Genomic DNA, 19538 nt, shown 5'->3' with positions numbered 1-19538 from the left:
CTTTGGAGTTCTTTGAGGAATCGAATAATGGAATTGTTTGTGGCTAGCATGTTCCATCTTTGTATCTTGGATTTGAGGCCGTTCTCCAAGATTGTAATCTGTGCCTGTTCTTTTCCAGGTGTGAGTGTAGCCACCTGCATGGCCATTCTTCATGTGGGTAGTGCCCAGCAAGTGCGGACAGGGTCCACAAGCTCCAAAGAAGACGACTATGAAAGTGATGCTGCCACTATTGTCCAGAAATGTGTAAGTCAAGTGTCTGGTGACATGGAAACCTTGACTGTTAACATGTGGGAGTGTGGCTTCTTTTCTTGATGGAGGAAAAGGCTTAGGGTCTCCACACTCCTTCCCTGGACAGTGTTTCTAAGATGGATTCAGCCAAGGTATTCTGCATATTTGCATCCATAAATGCTCCCCTTTCTGTGTTGTGTTGGTCTTGTTGTAAACACAGTAAGTTTGTGGCAGCCATAAGCCTTGGGAAGGATTGACATTTACTCAGTGAACTGTTTTGGGTTTATTGGGTGCTGATATATTTTCAGGTAGGACGTAGCAAACAAGGTTTTGCTGTAAGTACATAAAAGGAATTAGTTGGGATGGGAAGCTGGCTGATGCAGGGCTGGGCATATGGGAACACCTAAGAAGGTGTTGTGCACTGAGAGAGATACAGGTAGTTCCCCATGAGGTCAGAAACTGATGGTGGTAGGTCACCGAGTGACCTGATGACAGTTATACTTCTTCCAGTAAACTGGCTCAGGTTGTAAGGTTTAGATTTGTGATGATGACCTGAGCTGCTCAGATTGTATGTCTGTTTGTTCCTGGGCAGCTTGAGATCTACGACATGATCGGACAGGCAATCAGCAGCTCCCGCCGTGCTGGTGGTGAGGTAAGAAAGAGGCTTGTGTGCTGTGCTTACCTTCTGTCAGGTCTGATTTTCCCCTCTGATGTTTGGTTTTGTCCTTTCTCACCAGCATTTCCAGAACTTCCAGCTGTTGGGCGCCTGGTGTCTGCTGAATAGCCTCTTCCTCATACTGAATCTCAGCCCCACTGCCCTGGCTGACAAGGGGAAAGAGAAGGACCCATTGGCTGCTCTCCGAGTCAGAGACATCCTTTCTCGTACAAAAGAGGGAGTAGGCTCTCCCAAACTGGGGCCTGGCAAAGGGTATGTGTCTGCCTCTGGCTCCACTTCTGGATGCTGTGCTCTGTTCCTAGTTCACAGGGCTCATGAGCTGCTGACCCCACATCAGAGCTTGTGTGTTTGCTTTGGTGCTGTAGATTGTAGCCAGGGTCTGTGCGTGCTGTGCACACCTTGTCCCAAGGGTTCAAGTTAGCCTCTTGCTCTAGCATCTAGATAGGTTAGTTCGTTTTGATCCCATTGCCTCATTTTTGAGAGACAGAAAGATTATATGATGTGTGTATTTAGTTTCCAACAAGATCATATCAAAAGATGAGATATGTGGTGGTGGTGGCACATGCCTTTAATTTCAGAACTTGGGAAGTGGGGGACAGAAGCAGGCTGACCTCTGTGAGTTTGAAGCCGACCTGCTCTACAGTGTGAATTCCAGGACAGCAAGGTCTACATATGACCTTGTCTTGGGCAGGTGGGGGGTGGAGGGGAGGTGAGTGGCACTTTCTGGGAAGGAGATAAGGAGATAACAGTGAATGTTACCTGTTGCTCAGGTGGTTCCTTCAATTGAGACATTGCTGGATTTTATTTATTCTTTTAATTCCTTTTTTCTTTTTAATTTATTTTATGTGTATATTACTTTTAAGATTTATATATGTGAATGTTTTGCCTGCATACATATATAAATACTGTATGCATGTCTATTAACCACAGAAGTCAAAAGAAGGCATCAGATCTTGTGGAACTGGAGTTAGGGATGGTTGTGATTCACCGTGTGGGTGCTGGGAGATCTTCTGCAAAAGCAACAAGTGCTCTTAAGTGCTGAGCTATCTCTCTGTATTTGTATGGGTGTTTTGCCTATGTGTATGTGCCTGGAGCCCAGAAGAAGGCTTCATATCCCCTTGATCTGGAGCCACAGATGTTATATAAGTTAAAAGCCATAAGTTATAACATGTGGGTGCTGGGTATAACCTGGCTCCTCTGTAAGAGCAATCAGTGCTCTTATTTGCTGAGCTACCTATCCTGCTCTGCTCCTCTTTGTTCTTTTTTTTCCCTCTGAGACAGGGTCTCTGATAGCCCATCCAGCTTCACACTTGTGGTGTAACTGATGACCTCGAGCTCCTGGTTCTTCTGCTTACGCTCCCAAGTACTGGGCTTCATAGGAGTCTGTCATCACACCCATTTTGGATTTTATTCTCTAAGTGGAGAAATAACAGCGGTACTAGCAAGTCCATTTTAGATTGTCATAAGTCTTGTGAAAAAAAGAGGCCTGAGCAAGAGGTTAGCAGGAGTTGTGCTGTGTTTGGAAAGGAATTGTTTAGGTCGATGTGGAAGTAGGTTAAGCATTAGCTTCAGCAGACTCAGTGTGACATAAAAAGTGTTTGGCCTGGAGCTAAAGAGCTAGAGGCTTGTGCAGTCATGCGGACCTGCGTTCAGTTCCTAGAACTCGAGTACCTTATAACTGCAGCACAGGAGAGGTAGAGATGGGAAGATCACTCGGGCTTACTGGGTATTGCCCTGAGGAACAGCATCCAAGGTTGACCATTAAAGGTTTGGCCTTTATGCACATTGGTGTGTGCATGTACACACACACATTTTGCATGAGCATCTGGGTTGTATAGTGCATTGAAATAGGGACTATTGGGTTAGAAGCAGATTGGAGAAAGAGAGGAGTAAGATTTTTCTTTTGTTTGTGGTGAGTTTAGCTGGTGGCTAGGACTTTGTTAATGAGCTGCAGTGCTAGGGTGATTTTTATGTGTATAGTACTCAGTGGAAACGTTTGTAGATCCTTTAAAGGGGTCTGGGATGCCAGAATGGCAAGATAACAGCCATTTCTGAGGTTGTGCTTCATTGCTAAAGATCTTAAGGTCTGTGTTCTGTTTTCATTTGTGTAGGCATCAGGGATTTGGAGTGCTCTCAGTGATCCTGGCAAACCATGCCATCAAGCTGCTGACATCTCTGTTTCAGGACCTGCAGGTGGAGGCGCTCCACAAGGTGAGGTGGCTCTTCTTTGGAGTCTGCAGATTGGTTTGAGGTTTACTCGGCATGCTGGCTGGAGCCATCAGTGAGGGTTCTTTTTTAACAGTGTAATGCACCTCTGGTTTTGTTGTCTTCAGGGCTGGGAGACAGATGGTCCCCCCGCAGTCCTAAGCATTATGGCCCAAAGCACCTCCACACAAAGGATTCAACGGCTGATTGACTCTGTCCCGCTGACTAACCTGCTCTTGACTTTACTTTCAACTTCATACAGAAAGGTGGGTGAAAATCAAGCTACTCATAAGTTGGAGTGAGGTTGACAAGAGCGTGGTGTTTATCAATGCAGACTGTGGTGATAGTTCTGGAAAGGAACCGTCCCTAGAACTCCTCTCTCCTCCCTTCTTGCCTCCCTTTCTGGGCTTGCATTCCTGCACTCAAGTGATCCTCCTGCTTCAGGCTCCGTGGATTACAGGCACATGTCACTGTACCCAGCTTGACAAAGACAATAGTCCTTGTAGCTTTGGAAACAGTTATTGAATGCCAGTGTTAGATCTATGTTGACCCTTGGTGACTTGAGGTGACAGTTCTGGAGCAGAAGCGTGGTGGACACTCCAGGAATGCTCCTTTACATCCCTTGGCCATGTCTCTGGTTGAGTGCTTATGTAAGATAAAGCAGCTAGAGTCCTGCGTGGGGAGCATTTGGGGAAACCTGATTTGAAAAGCAACTGAGACATGGAGACGCTTGTAGGTCGTCAAGGAGATGAAATTGTTCAGCTCTTTTCTGGATTCATCTTTTCTGCAACCTTGTGGTTTCCCTAGGCATGTGTCCTGCAGCGGCAGAGGAAGGGCTCCATGAGCAGTGATGCCAGCGCCTCCACCGACTCCAACACATACTATGAGGATGACTTCAGTAGCACAGAGGAGGACAGCAGCCAAGGTAGTCAGAGATAGCCCTCTAGTTGCTGTGCTTCTCTGTCTCACCTTCCTGGTTGCCTTTGCATTTATGTGTTTTCAGAGATGACATGCTCGAGGGGCAGGGAGTGCTGGGAAAGTGCTTGCCTAGAACGTGTGATGGATTGGGTTAGCGTCCCAGCCTGGTAAACCAGGTGTGGTGCACTTACCTGTTATCCCAGCACTAGGAAGGCAGGAAGAGGGGTATATGTTCAAGGTCATTATGACTGCTTTAGTGAATTAGAGGCCTGCCTGGGCTACTTGAGACCTTTTTCAAAAATAATAAGTTGAGTGTATTATACTAAATGGTAAATCTTGCTTTCAGCTAAGCCCATGCAGCTTTTCATTTCTGTCAGAATGAAAATACATCTCAGTTGCTCATGTTTCCTCCTTTGTTGGCCCATGCTGGGATTTCTGCTCTCCCTGTGCAGGACAAAAGGCCATGTGGCAGGGATTTGGTTTTACCATGGGTTTGTAGCTTAGGGATGAATAGGTCAGAACTGAAGACTTAGTAGAGAAGATAATTCTCCACTTCCCTTCCATGGTCAAGTTTGTGGGACAGTATGGCACATCTTGGGCATGCAGCTGGTGAGACTTGGTTGCTCTTGTAAATGTTTGGCTTCTTTTCAGGCAGGTAGATAAGAGGAAATGGTTTCTCTTCTGTTGTTGGACTCCTTAAAAAAAAAATCAGTTTCACTACACCATAACTAATGTATAATAAGATGGAAACACTATCCACTTAGTCGTCTTGAAAGATTGACAGGAGCAGTCCCCATCCTTGGCATCAGCATGCTGTGGGGTCTTTTGGCTTGAGCACTTTTAAAAAACAGGTTCACACATACAGAGATGGTTATTTTTGTGACTTTTCTCTTTTCAGATGATGACAGCGAGCCTATTTTGGGGCAGTGGTTTGAGGAGACCATCTCTCCCAGTAAAGAGAAAACTGCACCTCCACCCCCTCCACCGCCCCCTCCCCTGGAAAGCTCTCCTCGGGTTAAAAGCCCCAGTAAACAGGCCTCTGGTGAGAAGGGCAACATCTTGGCCAGTCGCAAAGATCCTGAGTTGGTAAGAGTAGATTCTGAGGTTCGGACCGTGGGAGGAAGGGAGATTACTTGAGTGGTTGAGCTGAGAAGTGGACCATCTGAGCTAAAGCAGTTCTAAGTTGGATAGCTTTGGTACCTAGATCTTCCCCTGTGCAGGACTTTGAGGGAGTAATTATATATCACGGAAGAGCTTGCTTCCAGTACTGATGGTTATTAGTACAGTCTTCTTTTTTTGGCTTAGATAGAGGTTGATTTGAAGCTTATTTTTTCCTCTGAATGGTTCTGGGCCAGAATCTGAATGTGTTGGGGGGTGATTTGCATCCATCCCAAAGGGCGTTGTGAAGGTGGTTTCAAAGCCTGTAGCATAGGTTTGCTGCATCATAAATGCTTACTTATTGATCCAGCCAATATTGATTATCTTTTGTGTTTCAGCCTTTATCCTGATAATTTATCAGTAAATGGGTCATTTGCAATTCTTTCATGTAGCCTTAAGTACCTTCCTATTTCAAGGTTATGAGCATAAAACATTTATGTAATCATTTAATGATTAGTCTTTTTTAAAAATATTTATTTATTTATTATTTATACAATATTCTGTCTGTGTGTATGCCTGTAGGCCAGAAGAGGGCACCAGACCTCATTACAGATGGTTGTGAGCCACCATGTGGTTGCTGGGAATTGAACTCAGGACCTTTGGAAGAGCAGGGAATGCTCTCAACCTCTGAGCCATCTCTCCAGCCCATGATTAGTCTTTATAATAATGACAAATCAGTGTAATAATAGAGAAAGGGGAGTGTAATAATCATTGATGTATGTAGGGGTCAGTCTCCAGTATGTTATTGGTAATGTCTTGAGTTGGACAGGGGTGGGCTCTGGAGGACAAAGGGGAACTAGTGGGTTCGCTCAGAAAGCAGGTGTTTTCTGAGGTCTCCATCAAGTGGGTGACCATTCTGTGCAGCTGGTTTTCATTGTGGATATAGTTCTACTGTAAGAATTAAGTGATAGACTTCATTTTTGGCATGGAGGTTTCTGGGCTTGACTTTAAGGTTGATTGAAGTTTGTACCACATGACCCTGAACTGAATTGTTTTCTGTTCCTTTTAGTTCTTAGGTCTGGCTTCCAACATTCTGAACTTTATCACATCTTCCATGCTGAACTCTCGGAACAATTTCATCCGGAACTATCTGAGTGTGTCTCTTTCAGAGCACCATATGGCCACCCTGGCAAGCATCATTAAGGAGGTGGACAAAGATGGACTCAAGGGTCAGTGGAGAGGCTGGGTGTTGTTGTAGGGCACTTATGGCTCCAAGTTCCTGAGTAACTGTATCCCTTTGTCCTAAGGGTCATCAGATGAGGACTTCGCTGCTGCTCTCTATCACTTCAACCACTCCCTGGTAACTTCTGACCTACAGTCCCCGAACTTGCAGGTTGGTGTCTACTGTGGCTGCCTAGGCGGGAATGCCTCACACCTTCTCTGTGACATGGTGGCTCTCATCATTGAAGGGTTCTTTGTTCTTACTCTCTGCTGGGCAGGGTTTTGCTTGGGTGTTCTGTGTGCCCCTGTGCAGTGGTTAGGATCTCTGGAAGAAAAAGATATTCTTTTCCCCATGTCATGAAGTTTAAAGAAAGGAAGCAAACAACTAAACAAGCTCCCAGTACTTCTCATAGTAGACCAGTAGACAGAACTCACTAAAAATTGTTTACAAAGTAAGAGTGGCAGATGCTCACCGGTCTGATGGGGAATATAAAGTCCAAGGCACTTTAAAGCGGCCATCAGGTCACAGGAAACATGTTTGCTCTCCCTTACAAACCTTTCACCCAAACTGAGTTCAAGACCTTCACGAACATGTAACTGCATGAGTCCCTCCCTACTGAAATGGATGGTGGTTTGAACCCTAAGTCTCAAGGTCCTCATTTCTTTAGTTTCACATTACAGTGAGGATTGCTGTAGCCCTTATTTACATGCTGTGTGCTACCTATCAGGTTTACGCTGTACCGCTTGACGCATCTGTTTCCACTGAAGTCCATTTGATTTGTGTCCAGGCTTATTGCATTCCAAGTGTTGCTGTGATCTTTCTTATCATGTTCCCTGTTGTGGGTGGAGGAGTGTCGGTCTCTTGGGGCTGTCACTATGAGAGTCAGCACATCAGGCCACACTGCACGGGACCTACAGTTCTCACTCCCACACAAGGAGTCAGATCGTGTGGATGCACATCCTTCTCTCACATTTGGCAATATCATGTTTTAATAATAACTTAGTTGTCTTTTTTATTTTATTTTTTAAAAGAAAAGCTGGCTCTTTGGACTGGAGGGGGAGTGGGAGTGGGGAGAGGGGGAGGGAAATGGGAGGAGGGGAGGAGGTGGAAATTTTTTATTTTATTATTTATTATGTATACAATATTCTGTCTGTGTGTATGCCTGAAGGCCAGAAGAGGGCACCAGACCTCATTACAGATGGTTGTGAGCCATCATGTGGTTGCTGGGAATTGAACTCAGGACCTTTGGATCAGAGCAGGCAATACTCTTAACCGCTGAGCCATCTCTCCAGCCCCGGAAATTTTTAATTAAAAAAAAAAAAAAAAAAGCTGGGCAGTGGTGGCACATCCCTTTAAATTTTACATACCAATCCCACTCCCTCCCTTCCTCCCATTTCCTCCATCTTCCCTCCCCCTCCACACCCTCCCCCCCCCATGTAATCCTCAGAGAGGGTAAGGCACATTGCTTTGAGGAAGGATCAAGGCCCTCCTACTATATCTAGACTGAACAAGGTATCCGTCCAAAGAGAAGGGGTTCCAAAAAAAAAAAAAACTAGTACAAGCAGTAGGGATAAATCTTGGTGCCACTGCCGGTGGCCCCCGCAGTCTGCCCCAGCCATTCAACTGTCACCTATGTTCAGAAGGTCTAGTTTGGTCCTATACTGGTTTCTTCCCTGTCCAGCCAGAGTTGGTAAGCTCCCATTAGTTCAGGTAAGCTGTTTCAGTGGGTGTCCCCATCATGGTCTTGACCTCTTTGCTCATATTCTCACTCCTCCCACTCTTTGACTGAACTTTGGGAGCTCAGCCTGGTGCTCCGCTGTGGGTCTTTGCCCCTGTTTCCATCAGTTGCTGGATGAAGGTTCTATGGTGATGTTTAACATAGTCATCAGTCTGACTACAGGGCAAAGCCAGGTCGGACACCTTCTCTACTATTGTTTAGGGTCTTAGCTGGGGTCATCCTGTGGATTCCTGGGAATTATTTTTCTCTAGCTATGACTGACTTGGGACTGTAGCCTAACCTGGCCTTAAACTCTTGGCGGTCCTCCTGTATCAGCCTAGGATTGCAGGTGTGTATCTTTCCTAATGTTTAATGTCCACAGGAATTCCCGAGGAGATAGTTTAAAGTGTGCATCCTGGGTCAGCGGTACAGCTCAGCGGTGCAGCTCAGTGGTACAGCATGTGCCTGGTCATGCAGGCCCTGACTTTGATTCTAGCACCACAGACAAAAGGATCATTTCTTTTGGATACCCTTCCCAGTGCCTTTATTCAGTGATCTCCACATTTGACCGGAAACTATTCTGAAAGTTTTTCTTTTACTGTTAATTATTTCAGTGCCTATTGCTCAGAAGGCTGAGGCAAGAGGATTGCAAATCCAAGGCTACCCCTGGCAACATAATGAAACTTTAATCTCAAAAAATCCAAACAAAAGTGATTTCAGCAGATGTATTTTAGGGGCTTGTCAATTTTTCCCAAAGGGATAAATCTTGCAAGCCATTGGAAAAAAGTTAAATTCTCAGAATCCCAAACTGTTGGCAGAATCTCCAAAGTTTTCTTCTGTAGTTTGAGAAGATGGTTATGAAATGTGTTAATACCTGCCTATTGTTAAGGGAAATATTTTATTTTGGCAGGAAGGAAATGAGAGTTGAGTGAATTGTTAAGAGAGTGGCCTCTGTAGCAACTTCCTATACTGTCTGAAGCTGGTCCTGCACAGTGCTCAGCTCTTTTTCCCAGTTGGAGTTTGTTTAGGGAAGCTTCAGTGTTCATAACCTTGTTTTACCTAACTTGTCTAGAGAACAGAGACAAAATACTTTTCTCTGGACTAGAGTCCCTAGGCCTCTTGTAGTGATGTTGCCCTCTGCATTTGAGAGGGAACTGCTAATGTGTGTGTGCAGACTTGTAACATCATGACACAGGGAATTCCCAACCTCTTTTCATCCCTGTCTGTTTGGGGGCTGTCAGTTCACTAGGAAGTGTTTGCATTGCTGTTAGTGCAGTGCTTGGCCTGGAGTAACTGCCTGGTACTTGGAACAGCCCTTGAGATCCATGGTGTTGGACTGATGCTGAATTCCAAGGAGTTGTGTTATTAGGGATCTTGAAAGATAGAATTTAGTTTGTCAGAAATTTCTTCTAGTTGTCAGATGGTAGTGGTTCATACATTTTAATCCCAGTACTCAGGAGGCAGAGGCAGGTGGATCTCTGAGTTCAAGCCTAACCTGGTTTACAGAGTAATTTCCAGGATAGCCAGGGCTACACAGTGAAACTGTGTCTCGAAAAACCAGAAAAAAAGGGGGAAAAAAAGAAAAAAAGAAAAAGTAATTTCTTCTATCATGATTTGTGCCTTTCACAGCCGTATGGCAAATGAGCCATCTGGGTTGTGTTCCGATGGCACCTGCTCACTGTGTTCGCGCTTAGTTCCTTGGGAACAGTACTCAGCTGGAAGCAAGGACAGCTGTAATTCTTCTTTCTCAGGGATCATGGGCTTCTGGTCCACCAAAGGGAAGGAAGTAGAAGGAGTGAGCAGGGCTGGATGGCTTGTGAGTCCACTGAGATAACTCTTTGGGGAGACAGTGTTCCAGCTCCATTCTGTTCCAGAATGAGAGCAGGATATAAAGGCAGGGGACAATGGTGGGCATCACCTAATTTGCATTAAACAGCATGCTTCTATCATAAAGTCCTTAGTGCAAGTCCTAGTTACTTATGGAAGGGGAAGTTGGGGTGCTCTATCAGGGAACTTTGCCAAGGGTTATACTAGGGATAAGTCAGGCCAGGCTTAGGGACAGCTTTCAGATAAGGTCAGGCCTCCAGGCCTAGAGACCTTCTCCAAATAAGGGCAGGTAGAAAGCAAGAAGTCTTGCTGGGGATGGGTCCTCCATGTTGCAAATTCTGGGAGAGCCTCCAGGCCATGGCAGACTGTAACTGATGACCAGCAGGGCCTCCCAACAGATGGCCCTATTGAGTAACACACACTGGCTTCTCACAGGCAGCATTTTTTCTACTTAACACAAGTTGTCAACCCCAGTGGATGTTACTTGTCTGAGGTAACTAGCTTAAATGAAGTCCACTTAGCCAGGTGTGCTGGCACATACCTTTAATTCCAGCACTTAGGAGGTGGGTTTCTGTGAGTTCAGGGCCAGCCAGGGCTACCCAGAGAGATGCTGTTTAAAAACAAACAAAAGAAAACAAACAAACCCAGTCCACCCCGCTCTGACGTGTTGAGTTTCTTCTAAAGGCACCAACTCTCCCTTTCCAGCCATTTTGAAAACTGCTTTGATTCCACTGTCTCCAAGCACTTCTTCTTTCCAAAGCCTGCGTAGACACTAATTAAACTGCAGGTGTGATTGGGGTTTGTCCTGTTTTTCTCATTTGGTAGACAACATGATTTTTCTCCAGATTTCTTTTTTTATAATATTTATTTATATGTATACAATATTCTGTCTGTGTGTTACGTCTGCAGGCCAGAAGAGGTCACCAGACCTCATTACAGATGGTTGTGAGCCACCATGTGGTTGCTGGGAATCGAACTCAGGACCTTTGGAAGAGCAAGCAATGCTCTTAACTGCTGAACCATCTCTCCAACCTCCTCTCCAGATTTCTTTTAGCCGTATACTGACAAGTCCTTTTGTTATTCATTATTCATAAAAGGAGCTTTGGTGATTGAACAACCTTTTGACTTGTTCTGTGTCTCTCTCTCTTTTTTCCAGAATACACTACTACAGCAGCTAGGAGTTGCTCCTTTCTCCGAGGGCCCTTGGCCCCTGTACATTCACCCCCAAGGCCTCTCTGTGCTCTCTCGTCTCCTGCTTATCTGGCAACATAAAGCTGGAGCACAAGGTGACCCTGATGTCCCAGAATGCCTGAAAGTGTGGGACAGGTAAGACCGTAACAGAAGGTCTGTGGGTGATTGAGTGCTGTGTGCAGGGGTTTCACTGGTTGGTTGGCATTCTGACTGGGAGAAGCTGCTCTCTGTCTGTATAGGAGGGTGGAGAAGTGATGGGGAGTGTGGAGGATGTTCTGTTAAACAGTGTGGTCTGAGAAAAGACACTTCCAATAGCCATGGGAGATTTGGTTACAATTGCCATTCAGAGCCTGGATTCCAAAGATGACCAGTGTCCTGAAGGAGAAAGGCCTCAGGTGCTTCCCACACAAGCGCATTTAGAGTGGCTGCTGCAGTTTTGGATACATTTTAAAGAACTTGTTTCCTTGGGGGAAGCTCAGCTTAATCACCCAAATCCTCCTCAGATAGACCTGTTTTTTTGCCATTTTTTTTGTTTGTTTGTTTGTTTTCATGGTTAGGCTTCAAAGCTGTTGGTTTCCTAAAAGGCTTTGCTCTTCTATCCCCTAGCCCAGGATCAAATAGCTGTAATGTTGGATTTGCAAGATCATAGCCCTCTTTGAATGCCAGAGGCTCACTGTGTTCTTTATGGCATTCTGGGAGCTGGGATGAAGGAAGGGCACCCATATTAAAGTACAGATCTCTTTCCTAAAAGCCAAAGAACATGCAGACAATGGACTGTGCTCATTCCTTTTTTTTTTTTTAAATTATTAAAGGCTCTTCTGACAAGTTCCCAAATATTATAATATTCTCTTCCCCACTCCCCTTCTGCCACCCCTCCTCCTGCCTGGCTTAGAACTCTGTAGGTGTGCGCTTGTGCATACATGGCAGTCAGTCCCATGTGCCACATCATTCTTGGAGAGGTCAGAGGTCAACTTGTGGAGTTGATTCTCTCTTACCATGTGAGACCTGGGGTGGGAACAAGGGGTGGCAGGCGTGGTGGTGAGCATCTTAACCCCACTGAGCCACCTTGTTGGTCCCACATCTGACTGTTTGGCTTCTCTGCACCAGCTTTTCTCTTCTTTAATTTGTTCTCCTTCCAGCACTGGGTGCTGTGATCTTGGGGCTTTTCTGTGTTTTCTCCACCAGACATGCTCCCCCTTTTTTTGTGCCAGGTTTTTGTCTACAATGAAGCAGAGTGCACTGCAGGGGGTGATGCCCAGTGAGACAGAGGACCTGAATGTTGAGCACCTGCAGCTGCTGCTCCTCATCTTCCACAGCTTCTCTGAGAAGGGCCGCAGGACCATCTTCACCATGTTGGTGCAGAGCATCCAGGAGCTGAGTGTGAACATGGAGGTTCAGATGCGCTCCGTGCCTTTAACCCTGGCGCGCCTCCTTTTGATCTTCGACTACCTGCTTCATCAGTACTCCAAAGCCCCTGTGTATCTGTTTGAGCAGGTGAAGACCTGTACCATCTCCTCTCTCTCCTTCTGAGAGCTCTATTATTTTTTTTTTTACGATTTATTTATTTATTATGTATACAGTGTTCTGTCTGTGTGTATGCTTGCTGGCCAGAAGAGGGTACCAGATCTCATTACAGATGGCTGTGAGCCACCATGAGGTTGCTGGGAATTGAACTCAGGATCTCTGGAATAGCAGTCAGTGCTCTTAACCTCTGAGCCATCTCTTCAGCCCAGAGCTCCATTCTTTGTAGGCAGTAAGGTTTTATTTGTGGCTCTGAAGGCTTTATGGGGTAGGGCTAGCTACGTCTTTAGGTTTAGACTTGCTGTTTAGCCTGACATGATAACTGGCGGCTACTTGATGGGTTTGTTGACTAGTGGGTGTCCTTGTTCACTCAGGATTCTTCTTTCTCAACCAACCTACTTGCTTGTGTAGCTACAATGCCCTCAACTTTGGCTCCACATGTGCGTTAGTGTCTGGGGAAGGGTCTCACAGTAAATGCTGTAGTTGTAGCCTTTTTTAACAACACCAAAGAGGATGAGACGGGGGGTCAGAGATTCTGTGCTTGGCAGTTTTCAAATTAATTCCTGGAGCAGTCTTCCCCACGATGCATTATCAGAAATTACTTTCCAAAAGAAATCATAGAAAAATCTTCCAATTTTCATTTTCATTTGATGCTAACAAGTTTTGGTATAACTAGATCTGTTTTTTGTCCTTGGTGTGAAAAGCAGGTAGTGACTGTATATCCTTTACTCGAATGTCTGTATTTCAAAGGTGCAGCACAACCTGCTGAGTCCCCCTTTTGGGTGGGCAAGTGGATCCCAAGACAGCAGCAGCCGCCGGGCCAACACTCCTCTGTATCATGGGTTCAAGGAAGTAGAAGAAAACTGGTCCAAACATTTTTCATCAGGTCAGAAATAAGATTGTCAGCAAGAGGGTGATGACTTCTGGTCCTTGTTGGTGGCACTGAATCTGTAGCTCAGTGACTCCTGGAGGAGCTGTGGCCCTGGGTCTCAGTCTCCCCCTTGAGGGTTGGTCCATCACCTGCCAGTTCAGGAAAATTGTAGAAATTGACTTTCATATGCTTCACACTTGATTAACAAGTTCATCATTTTCCAGATGCAGCCCCACAACCCAGGTTCTACTGCGTCCTGTCCCCAGAGGCTTCTGAGGAGGATTTGCACCGACTTGATTCTATGGTACTGGGAATTTTCTTTTATTCTTTTCTTTCTTTCTTATTCCTTCTTCTGGATTTTTCTTTTTTCTTTTCTTTATTTCTTCTTATTCTCTGGAATTTTTTTCTTTTCCTTTTTTTGCCTTTTTTCTTCTCTTCCTCATCCTCTTTTTAAAGAGTTAGGGTCTTTTCTTATGCTCTTAAACTAACTTTGAAAGCCTGAGGGAGGTCAAGCAATCATCCTGACTCAACTTCCAAAGTAGCTGGGGTTATAAGGTCTGGCCTGCCCCTCCCCGCCCTGACCCGCCCCGCCCCACCCGCCCCGCCCCGCCCCGCCCTGCCCTGCCCTGCTCAAGAATTTTTTTTTTTTTAAATATTTATTTATTTATTTGTTATGTATACAATAGTCTCTCTGTGTATATGCCTGCAGGCCAGAAGAGGGCACCAGACCTTATTACAGATGGTTGTTAGCCACCATGTGGTTGCTGGGAATTGAACTCAGAACCTTTGGAAGAGCAGGCAATGCTCTTAACCACTGAGCCACCTCTCCAGCCCAAGAATTTTTTTTTTTTAAAGATTTTATTACATATACAATACAGTGTTCTGCCGCCATGTATGCCTGCATGCCAGAAGAGGGCACCAGACCTCATTACAGATGTGGTTGCTGGGCATTGAACTCAGAACCCCTGGAAGAACAGTCAGTGTCCTTAACCTCTGAGCCATCTTTCCAGCCCCCCTGCTCAAGAATTTTAAAGCCATTTTTACCTGTGGGTCAGATGCTTTCCACTCTCCCACACTGAGTGCTCTTTACTACACACACACACACACACACACACACACACACACACACACACACACGTCAGCATTTGACTGTCTTAAAGGAAAACTTCAGAAATTTAACAAATCATTCAACAAAATGGTTACCTTGCTCTCTCATTCTAAAGCCTGCAGCTGTGTGCTTGTATCAATATACAAACTTAAGTGTGAGGCCCAGAACTGGTAGTCTGCTGCAAGGAGAAACCAATTAAGATTAAGTTGATTGGATGTTTTTACAGCCAGGAGACTAAGTGATCATGTGAGGCCAGGAGGAGAAAATGTTTCAATTTGAAGAAAAAAGTGTTGGGGGGGGGGGCCCCCCCCCTCTCCCTCTTCATCCCACTGGCTTGGAACTCAGAGATCCCCCTACCTCATCTCCCTGAGTGCTGGAATCAAAGGTGTGCAACAACACCTAGACCTAAATTGTTTTTGGTCTTTCTTGGTCTCTTTCTTGGTCTTAGGCATGTGAAGTTCTTTTCTCCAAGCTTGTCAAGTACGATGAACTTTACACCTCACTGACAGCCCTGCTTGCAGCTGGCTCTCAGTTTGATACAGTCAGGAGAAAGGAGAATAAGAATGTGACTGCCCTGGTAAGACTGTGGACCCTGGGAGGGGCTGGGTCTGCGTGTGATGATGGATCATTTTGGCCTGAAGCTCCTTTCTGGGCCTAAGCTATTATTCGTCATTTGTTTGCAAAACCGACTGTTTCTGTAGCATTTTTACGAAGTTTGCATGTTTTTGTCAGCTGTAATTTTATGTTTTGGCTAATGTTGAGTGGAATGTAACTGAGGCTTGGTGACTGCCTACATGTCAATGGCTGGGTGTTGTGTCATGTTAGAAGGCTAACACATGAGCTTTTTTGCCTGTTAGTGCATGTTTCTAGACGCCTTAAAACAGGTCTGCACAGTTCCACGCTGTTTATTAAAGGGCTGTCTGATTGCAGCCCTGCCCAGCCCCTGTCCTCTCCCTTGGTTAGATGATAAAGTAGGGGGTGCCAGGGCTGTTGGAGAGTATCCTTGTAGCTTCTCAGTGTAGAGAACAGAGCAGACTGTCATAGTGTATCTGCCTGTTTGGTGTAATGCTCTGAGGCCTCTCAGTTCACACTGGGCACCCAGTTCTGTGTGCTGAGATGCTCTGAGGGCCCAGTTCACACTAAGCAGTTCTGTGTGCTGAGATGCTCAGGGCCCTCTCAGTTCACAATGGCACACAGTTCTGATTGAAAGACTATCTTTTCTAACAGTTGTTCTGTTAGGGAGATCTTGAGCATGTCACAATGCTTCCACTGCTTTGTTCACCTCCTCAGGAGGCCTGCGCCCTGCAGTATTACTTCTTGATACTCTGGAGGATCTTGGGAATTTTGCCACCTTCAAAGATTTACATGAACCAGTTGGCCACTAACTTACCTGAGATGAGTGAATGTGACATCTTACACACTCTGCGATGGTCATCTCGCCTCCGGATCAGCTCCTATGTCAGCTGGATAAAGGTACCACAGGGGAGCTCAGGGCTGTGAGGGAGTTCCACAGGCTACTTGCTTCACACTGTGGGGACTTGTGAAGTTAATGAAAGCTTTTGGATTTCCAGGTTATTTTCCTAAACATTCTTTCTTGTTGTCCAAATAGGATCACCTTATCAAACAGGGCATGAAGCCCGAGCAGGCTGGCTCTGTCATAGAGCTGACCTCCACCAAGTGTAGCTCAGTGAAGTACGACGTTGAGATTGTGGAAGAGTACTTCGCCCGACAGGTGTGCTATTATTCTAACCCTAACGACAGAACTAGGCTCTGCTATAGTCTTTCGTTTTGCTATAGCTAATTAATATCCTGGGTCTTTTTAAAGATCTCATCATTCTGCTCCATTGACTGCACCACCGTCCTGCAGTTGCATGAGATCCCTAGTCTGCAGTCCATCTACACCCTGGATGCGGCTATCTCAAAGGTCCAGGTCTCTCTGGATGAGCACTTTTCTAAGATGGCTGCAGAGACTGACCCTCATAAGTCATCTGAGATCACCAAGAACCTTCTTCCAGCTACGCTGCAACTCATTGACACCTATGCCTCGTTCACTAGGTATGGAGACTCACACTCACTCTGAGAGATCCCTGGGGTCTCGGCTTGTACCCCTCCTTGTGTGCCAGCTTTGTGTTTTCCCTGTAGTACAGAGTGTAAAGGGGTGACCAAGAGGCAAAGTCCCAGGATATTGAATTTTTATAATTCCATGAAGGACTTCTAAGCTGCAGAGAATAGGAGTTTTTCTGAGTGCCACCATTCCAGTTCTCAGTGAGAATGAAGCACTCCCAGGGCTTCCAATTTACTGTACCAGATGTAGGAGCAATTACTAACTCTGTTTTGAAATTATCTCACTGTGTTGTTTATTCCCGACCTTGTGGCAGTCTTCCTGTCTTAGCCTCCTGTTGCTGGACTTAGAGGCCTGAGAGGCTGAGAGGCTGAGAGACAAATATTACTAAATGGGTTGGAGGGTATTTCAAAACCTTTCTCTTTCTTCAGCAAACCTTGCAAACTACATGTCCTATAGAATTTGCTCAGCAAATGATGTTTAAAAGGTTTAAAATTCTTTTTCAAAGTCCTCCCCCCTCCATCCTGGTCTAGGAAGGTGAACATCCAAACTGGCTAGGCTCCCACAAAGCCTTTTAGAAAATGAAGTAGGCAGGGAACCCTGACTGCTCTTCAGACTGGAGAGGGAGGGGGAGAGGAGTGGGGGGAGGGGGAGAAGAGTGGGAGGAGGGGGAGGGAAAAGGGAGACGGGAAGGGAAATGGGAGGCAGGGAGGAGGCGGAAATTTTTTTTTTTCAATTAAAAAAAAATTCTTTTTTAATATATACAAAGTGGAGATCGCTCACAAATTGAGACTTCTAGTTTTTCTTAAATTAGAACTGGGAGATTCTGTCCTCAGTACTGGGAGTGAAAAGAGGGAACAGTCAGGCATGGTAGCCCATGCCTGCAGTCCTAGCATTTAGGAGGCAGATACACAAATAATTGACTCAGCTACATGAGACACTGCAAAGCGTGGATGGCCCTGCTCTTTGGGAACCTAGGCTTTGCTCCGCCTCCTGGGCCAGTGTTTCCAAAACTGAGCTGCTGGTGGATTTTCCCTGGCAAATAAGCTGGGAAATGTTAGGTAAATTAAAGCTGAACAGGGTTTTGTTTTTTGTTGCTGTTTTTGTTACTTTTATTGATTTGGTTTTTCAAGACAAGGTTTCTTTGTGTAGTCCTGGTTGTCCTAGAGCTCACTTGTAGATTAAGCTGGCCTTGAACTCCAAGAGATCCACCTGTCTCTGCCTCCTGAGTGCTAGGCTTAAAAGGTGTGAACCACCACCACTTGACTTATTTTTTAAAATATATCCTCAGAGTATGTATATGTGTGTGTGTGTTCGCGTGTGCACATATATGTATGTATAGGTTGCTGGTCTTCCAAGATGGGGGATGGAGGATAGGAGTGAGTGTTCAGTGCCCTTCAGATTTGCTTGTCATAGGAACTTTTCTGAGGGTGGACTGTTCTTTGGGAAGCACTTGCCCTTGGCCCATGGAGGGGCCGGCACTGTCACCTGTCTTTGAATAGACTGGGAACAGAGATGCTGGTTCCTGAGCTTTAAGGTTAGTTTCTTCTGAGCATGGCAGGACTCAGCTCCCCCACCCTCTTCTTCCTCTTTTCCCTTCAGAGCCTATTTGCTCCAGAACCTTAACGAAGAGGGATCCACTGAGAAGCCCTCCCAGGAGAAGCTGCACGGCTTTGCAGCTGTTTTGGCTATTGGCTCTAGCAGGTGCAAGGCAAACACACTGGGTAAGTGAGCACGTGTTTTGCTGGCCTTTACCACTTAACTGGAGCCACCTTGAGTGTCAGCCATTTCCCTAGGTGTATCTGATTGCACCTTCCCAATAACTCTGTGAAGTTAAGTTTCTCCAGTTTACTTACAGGGAAACTGAGGTTTAGGAGAGCTTCATTTGTCATGACTCTTATGCAAAGAGTGAAGCCAAAATCTTAAACCAGGCTGCTTGCTTTTACTGTGCTCCTCCGTGGCGTTCTTTTACTTGCAGAGTTTAGTAACAGGAACTGACGACTGCATCAGGCCTACAGTCTCTCACTGCCCTAGGAATGATCTGGCAAAAAATAGGGCAGAAAATCTGAGTTCTTGAGCAGAATTGGAGTTCAGCTCAGACATTCCCCTTTACAGTTTACAACTGTCTGTGTGTCCTCAGTGTCACATTTAAATACTCTTAATTTTTTGGAGTCTTACTTAGTTCTGCTTCAATAAATGTTGTTCATGTGGCTTCAAGATCCCTGCCCTCAGGATTTGGGGGGGGGGCTTCAAAGCAATACTTACTCTGAGACTGGGGATGCAGGTGGGCAGATTTGATGGTGATTGGAGCCTGACTTGCTGAAATGCATCCCCTCCTTTGTTTTCAGTTGTCATCTTTACCCTTGAGATTAGAAAGTGGCTGATGGGAAATGAAAGCCTTACCATTGCAATTGTTAGCTTCAGAGTAATTAACTGGTTCTTGGGCGTAGTACAGAATGGTTCTGACAGTGGGGACTGCTTTAAATGCTCCATCATTCCTTCTTTCTTGTGATGATTGCTCAGATTGCTCATCTGTACTGTCACCTCCAGGTCCAACGTTGGTGCAGAATTTACCGTCATCAGTGCAGACTGTCTGTGAGTCCTGGAATAATATCAACACTAATGAGTTTCCCAACATTGGATCCTGGGTGAGTCCCTCTGGGTTCCAGGGCTTAATCAAAGCACTAAGCCACTCTGTGTGTCCTTATTCTTTAGTTGACTACTGGGAAATGATCTCATGGTAATACACTTTCCTATAGTAAATCCGTAGTGTGATTTCCCAGATGTTCTCATGTGACCCCTTTGCCTAGCAATCCATGTTACCACAACACAGACCACTGTGTTTCTCTGAGCCATGGCTGCACCACCTGTTAATCCTGCTTAAGTGTGATGTG

General features: G+C 45.6%; 1 protein-coding gene across 1 annotated transcript in view; it reads left to right on the top strand.

Moving 5' to 3' along the window:
- The window catches only part of Ubr4 (ubiquitin protein ligase E3 component n-recognin 4), a 111442-nt gene that overhangs the window by 14844 nt on the left and 77060 nt on the right, over positions 1 to 19538 (top strand). The window contains exons 9-27 of the mRNA XM_050152447.1: positions 119 to 243; positions 821 to 880; positions 966 to 1156; positions 3016 to 3115; positions 3238 to 3375; positions 3917 to 4034; positions 4926 to 5113; positions 6195 to 6354; positions 6433 to 6518; positions 11048 to 11217; positions 12294 to 12576; positions 13354 to 13489; positions 13699 to 13778; positions 15031 to 15159; positions 15873 to 16055; positions 16192 to 16314; positions 16408 to 16637; positions 18247 to 18368; positions 19195 to 19292. Of these exons, the coding sequence (XP_050008404.1) occupies positions 119 to 243; positions 821 to 880; positions 966 to 1156; positions 3016 to 3115; positions 3238 to 3375; positions 3917 to 4034; positions 4926 to 5113; positions 6195 to 6354; positions 6433 to 6518; positions 11048 to 11217; positions 12294 to 12576; positions 13354 to 13489; positions 13699 to 13778; positions 15031 to 15159; positions 15873 to 16055; positions 16192 to 16314; positions 16408 to 16637; positions 18247 to 18368; positions 19195 to 19292 (2720 nt within the window). The remainder of the gene's footprint in view (positions 1 to 118; positions 244 to 820; positions 881 to 965; positions 1157 to 3015; positions 3116 to 3237; positions 3376 to 3916; positions 4035 to 4925; positions 5114 to 6194; positions 6355 to 6432; positions 6519 to 11047; positions 11218 to 12293; positions 12577 to 13353; positions 13490 to 13698; positions 13779 to 15030; positions 15160 to 15872; positions 16056 to 16191; positions 16315 to 16407; positions 16638 to 18246; positions 18369 to 19194; positions 19293 to 19538) is intronic.

Source organism: Alexandromys fortis, unplaced genomic scaffold, assembly GCF_014885135.2.
Source record: "Alexandromys fortis isolate MF-2015 unplaced genomic scaffold, M_Fortis_MF-2015_v1.1 scaffold_26, whole genome shotgun sequence".
Taxonomy (NCBI): Eukaryota; Metazoa; Chordata; class Mammalia; order Rodentia; family Cricetidae; genus Alexandromys; species Alexandromys fortis.
The sequence above is the reverse complement of the archived record's forward strand: the minus strand, read 5'-3'. Positions and strand labels throughout refer to the sequence as shown.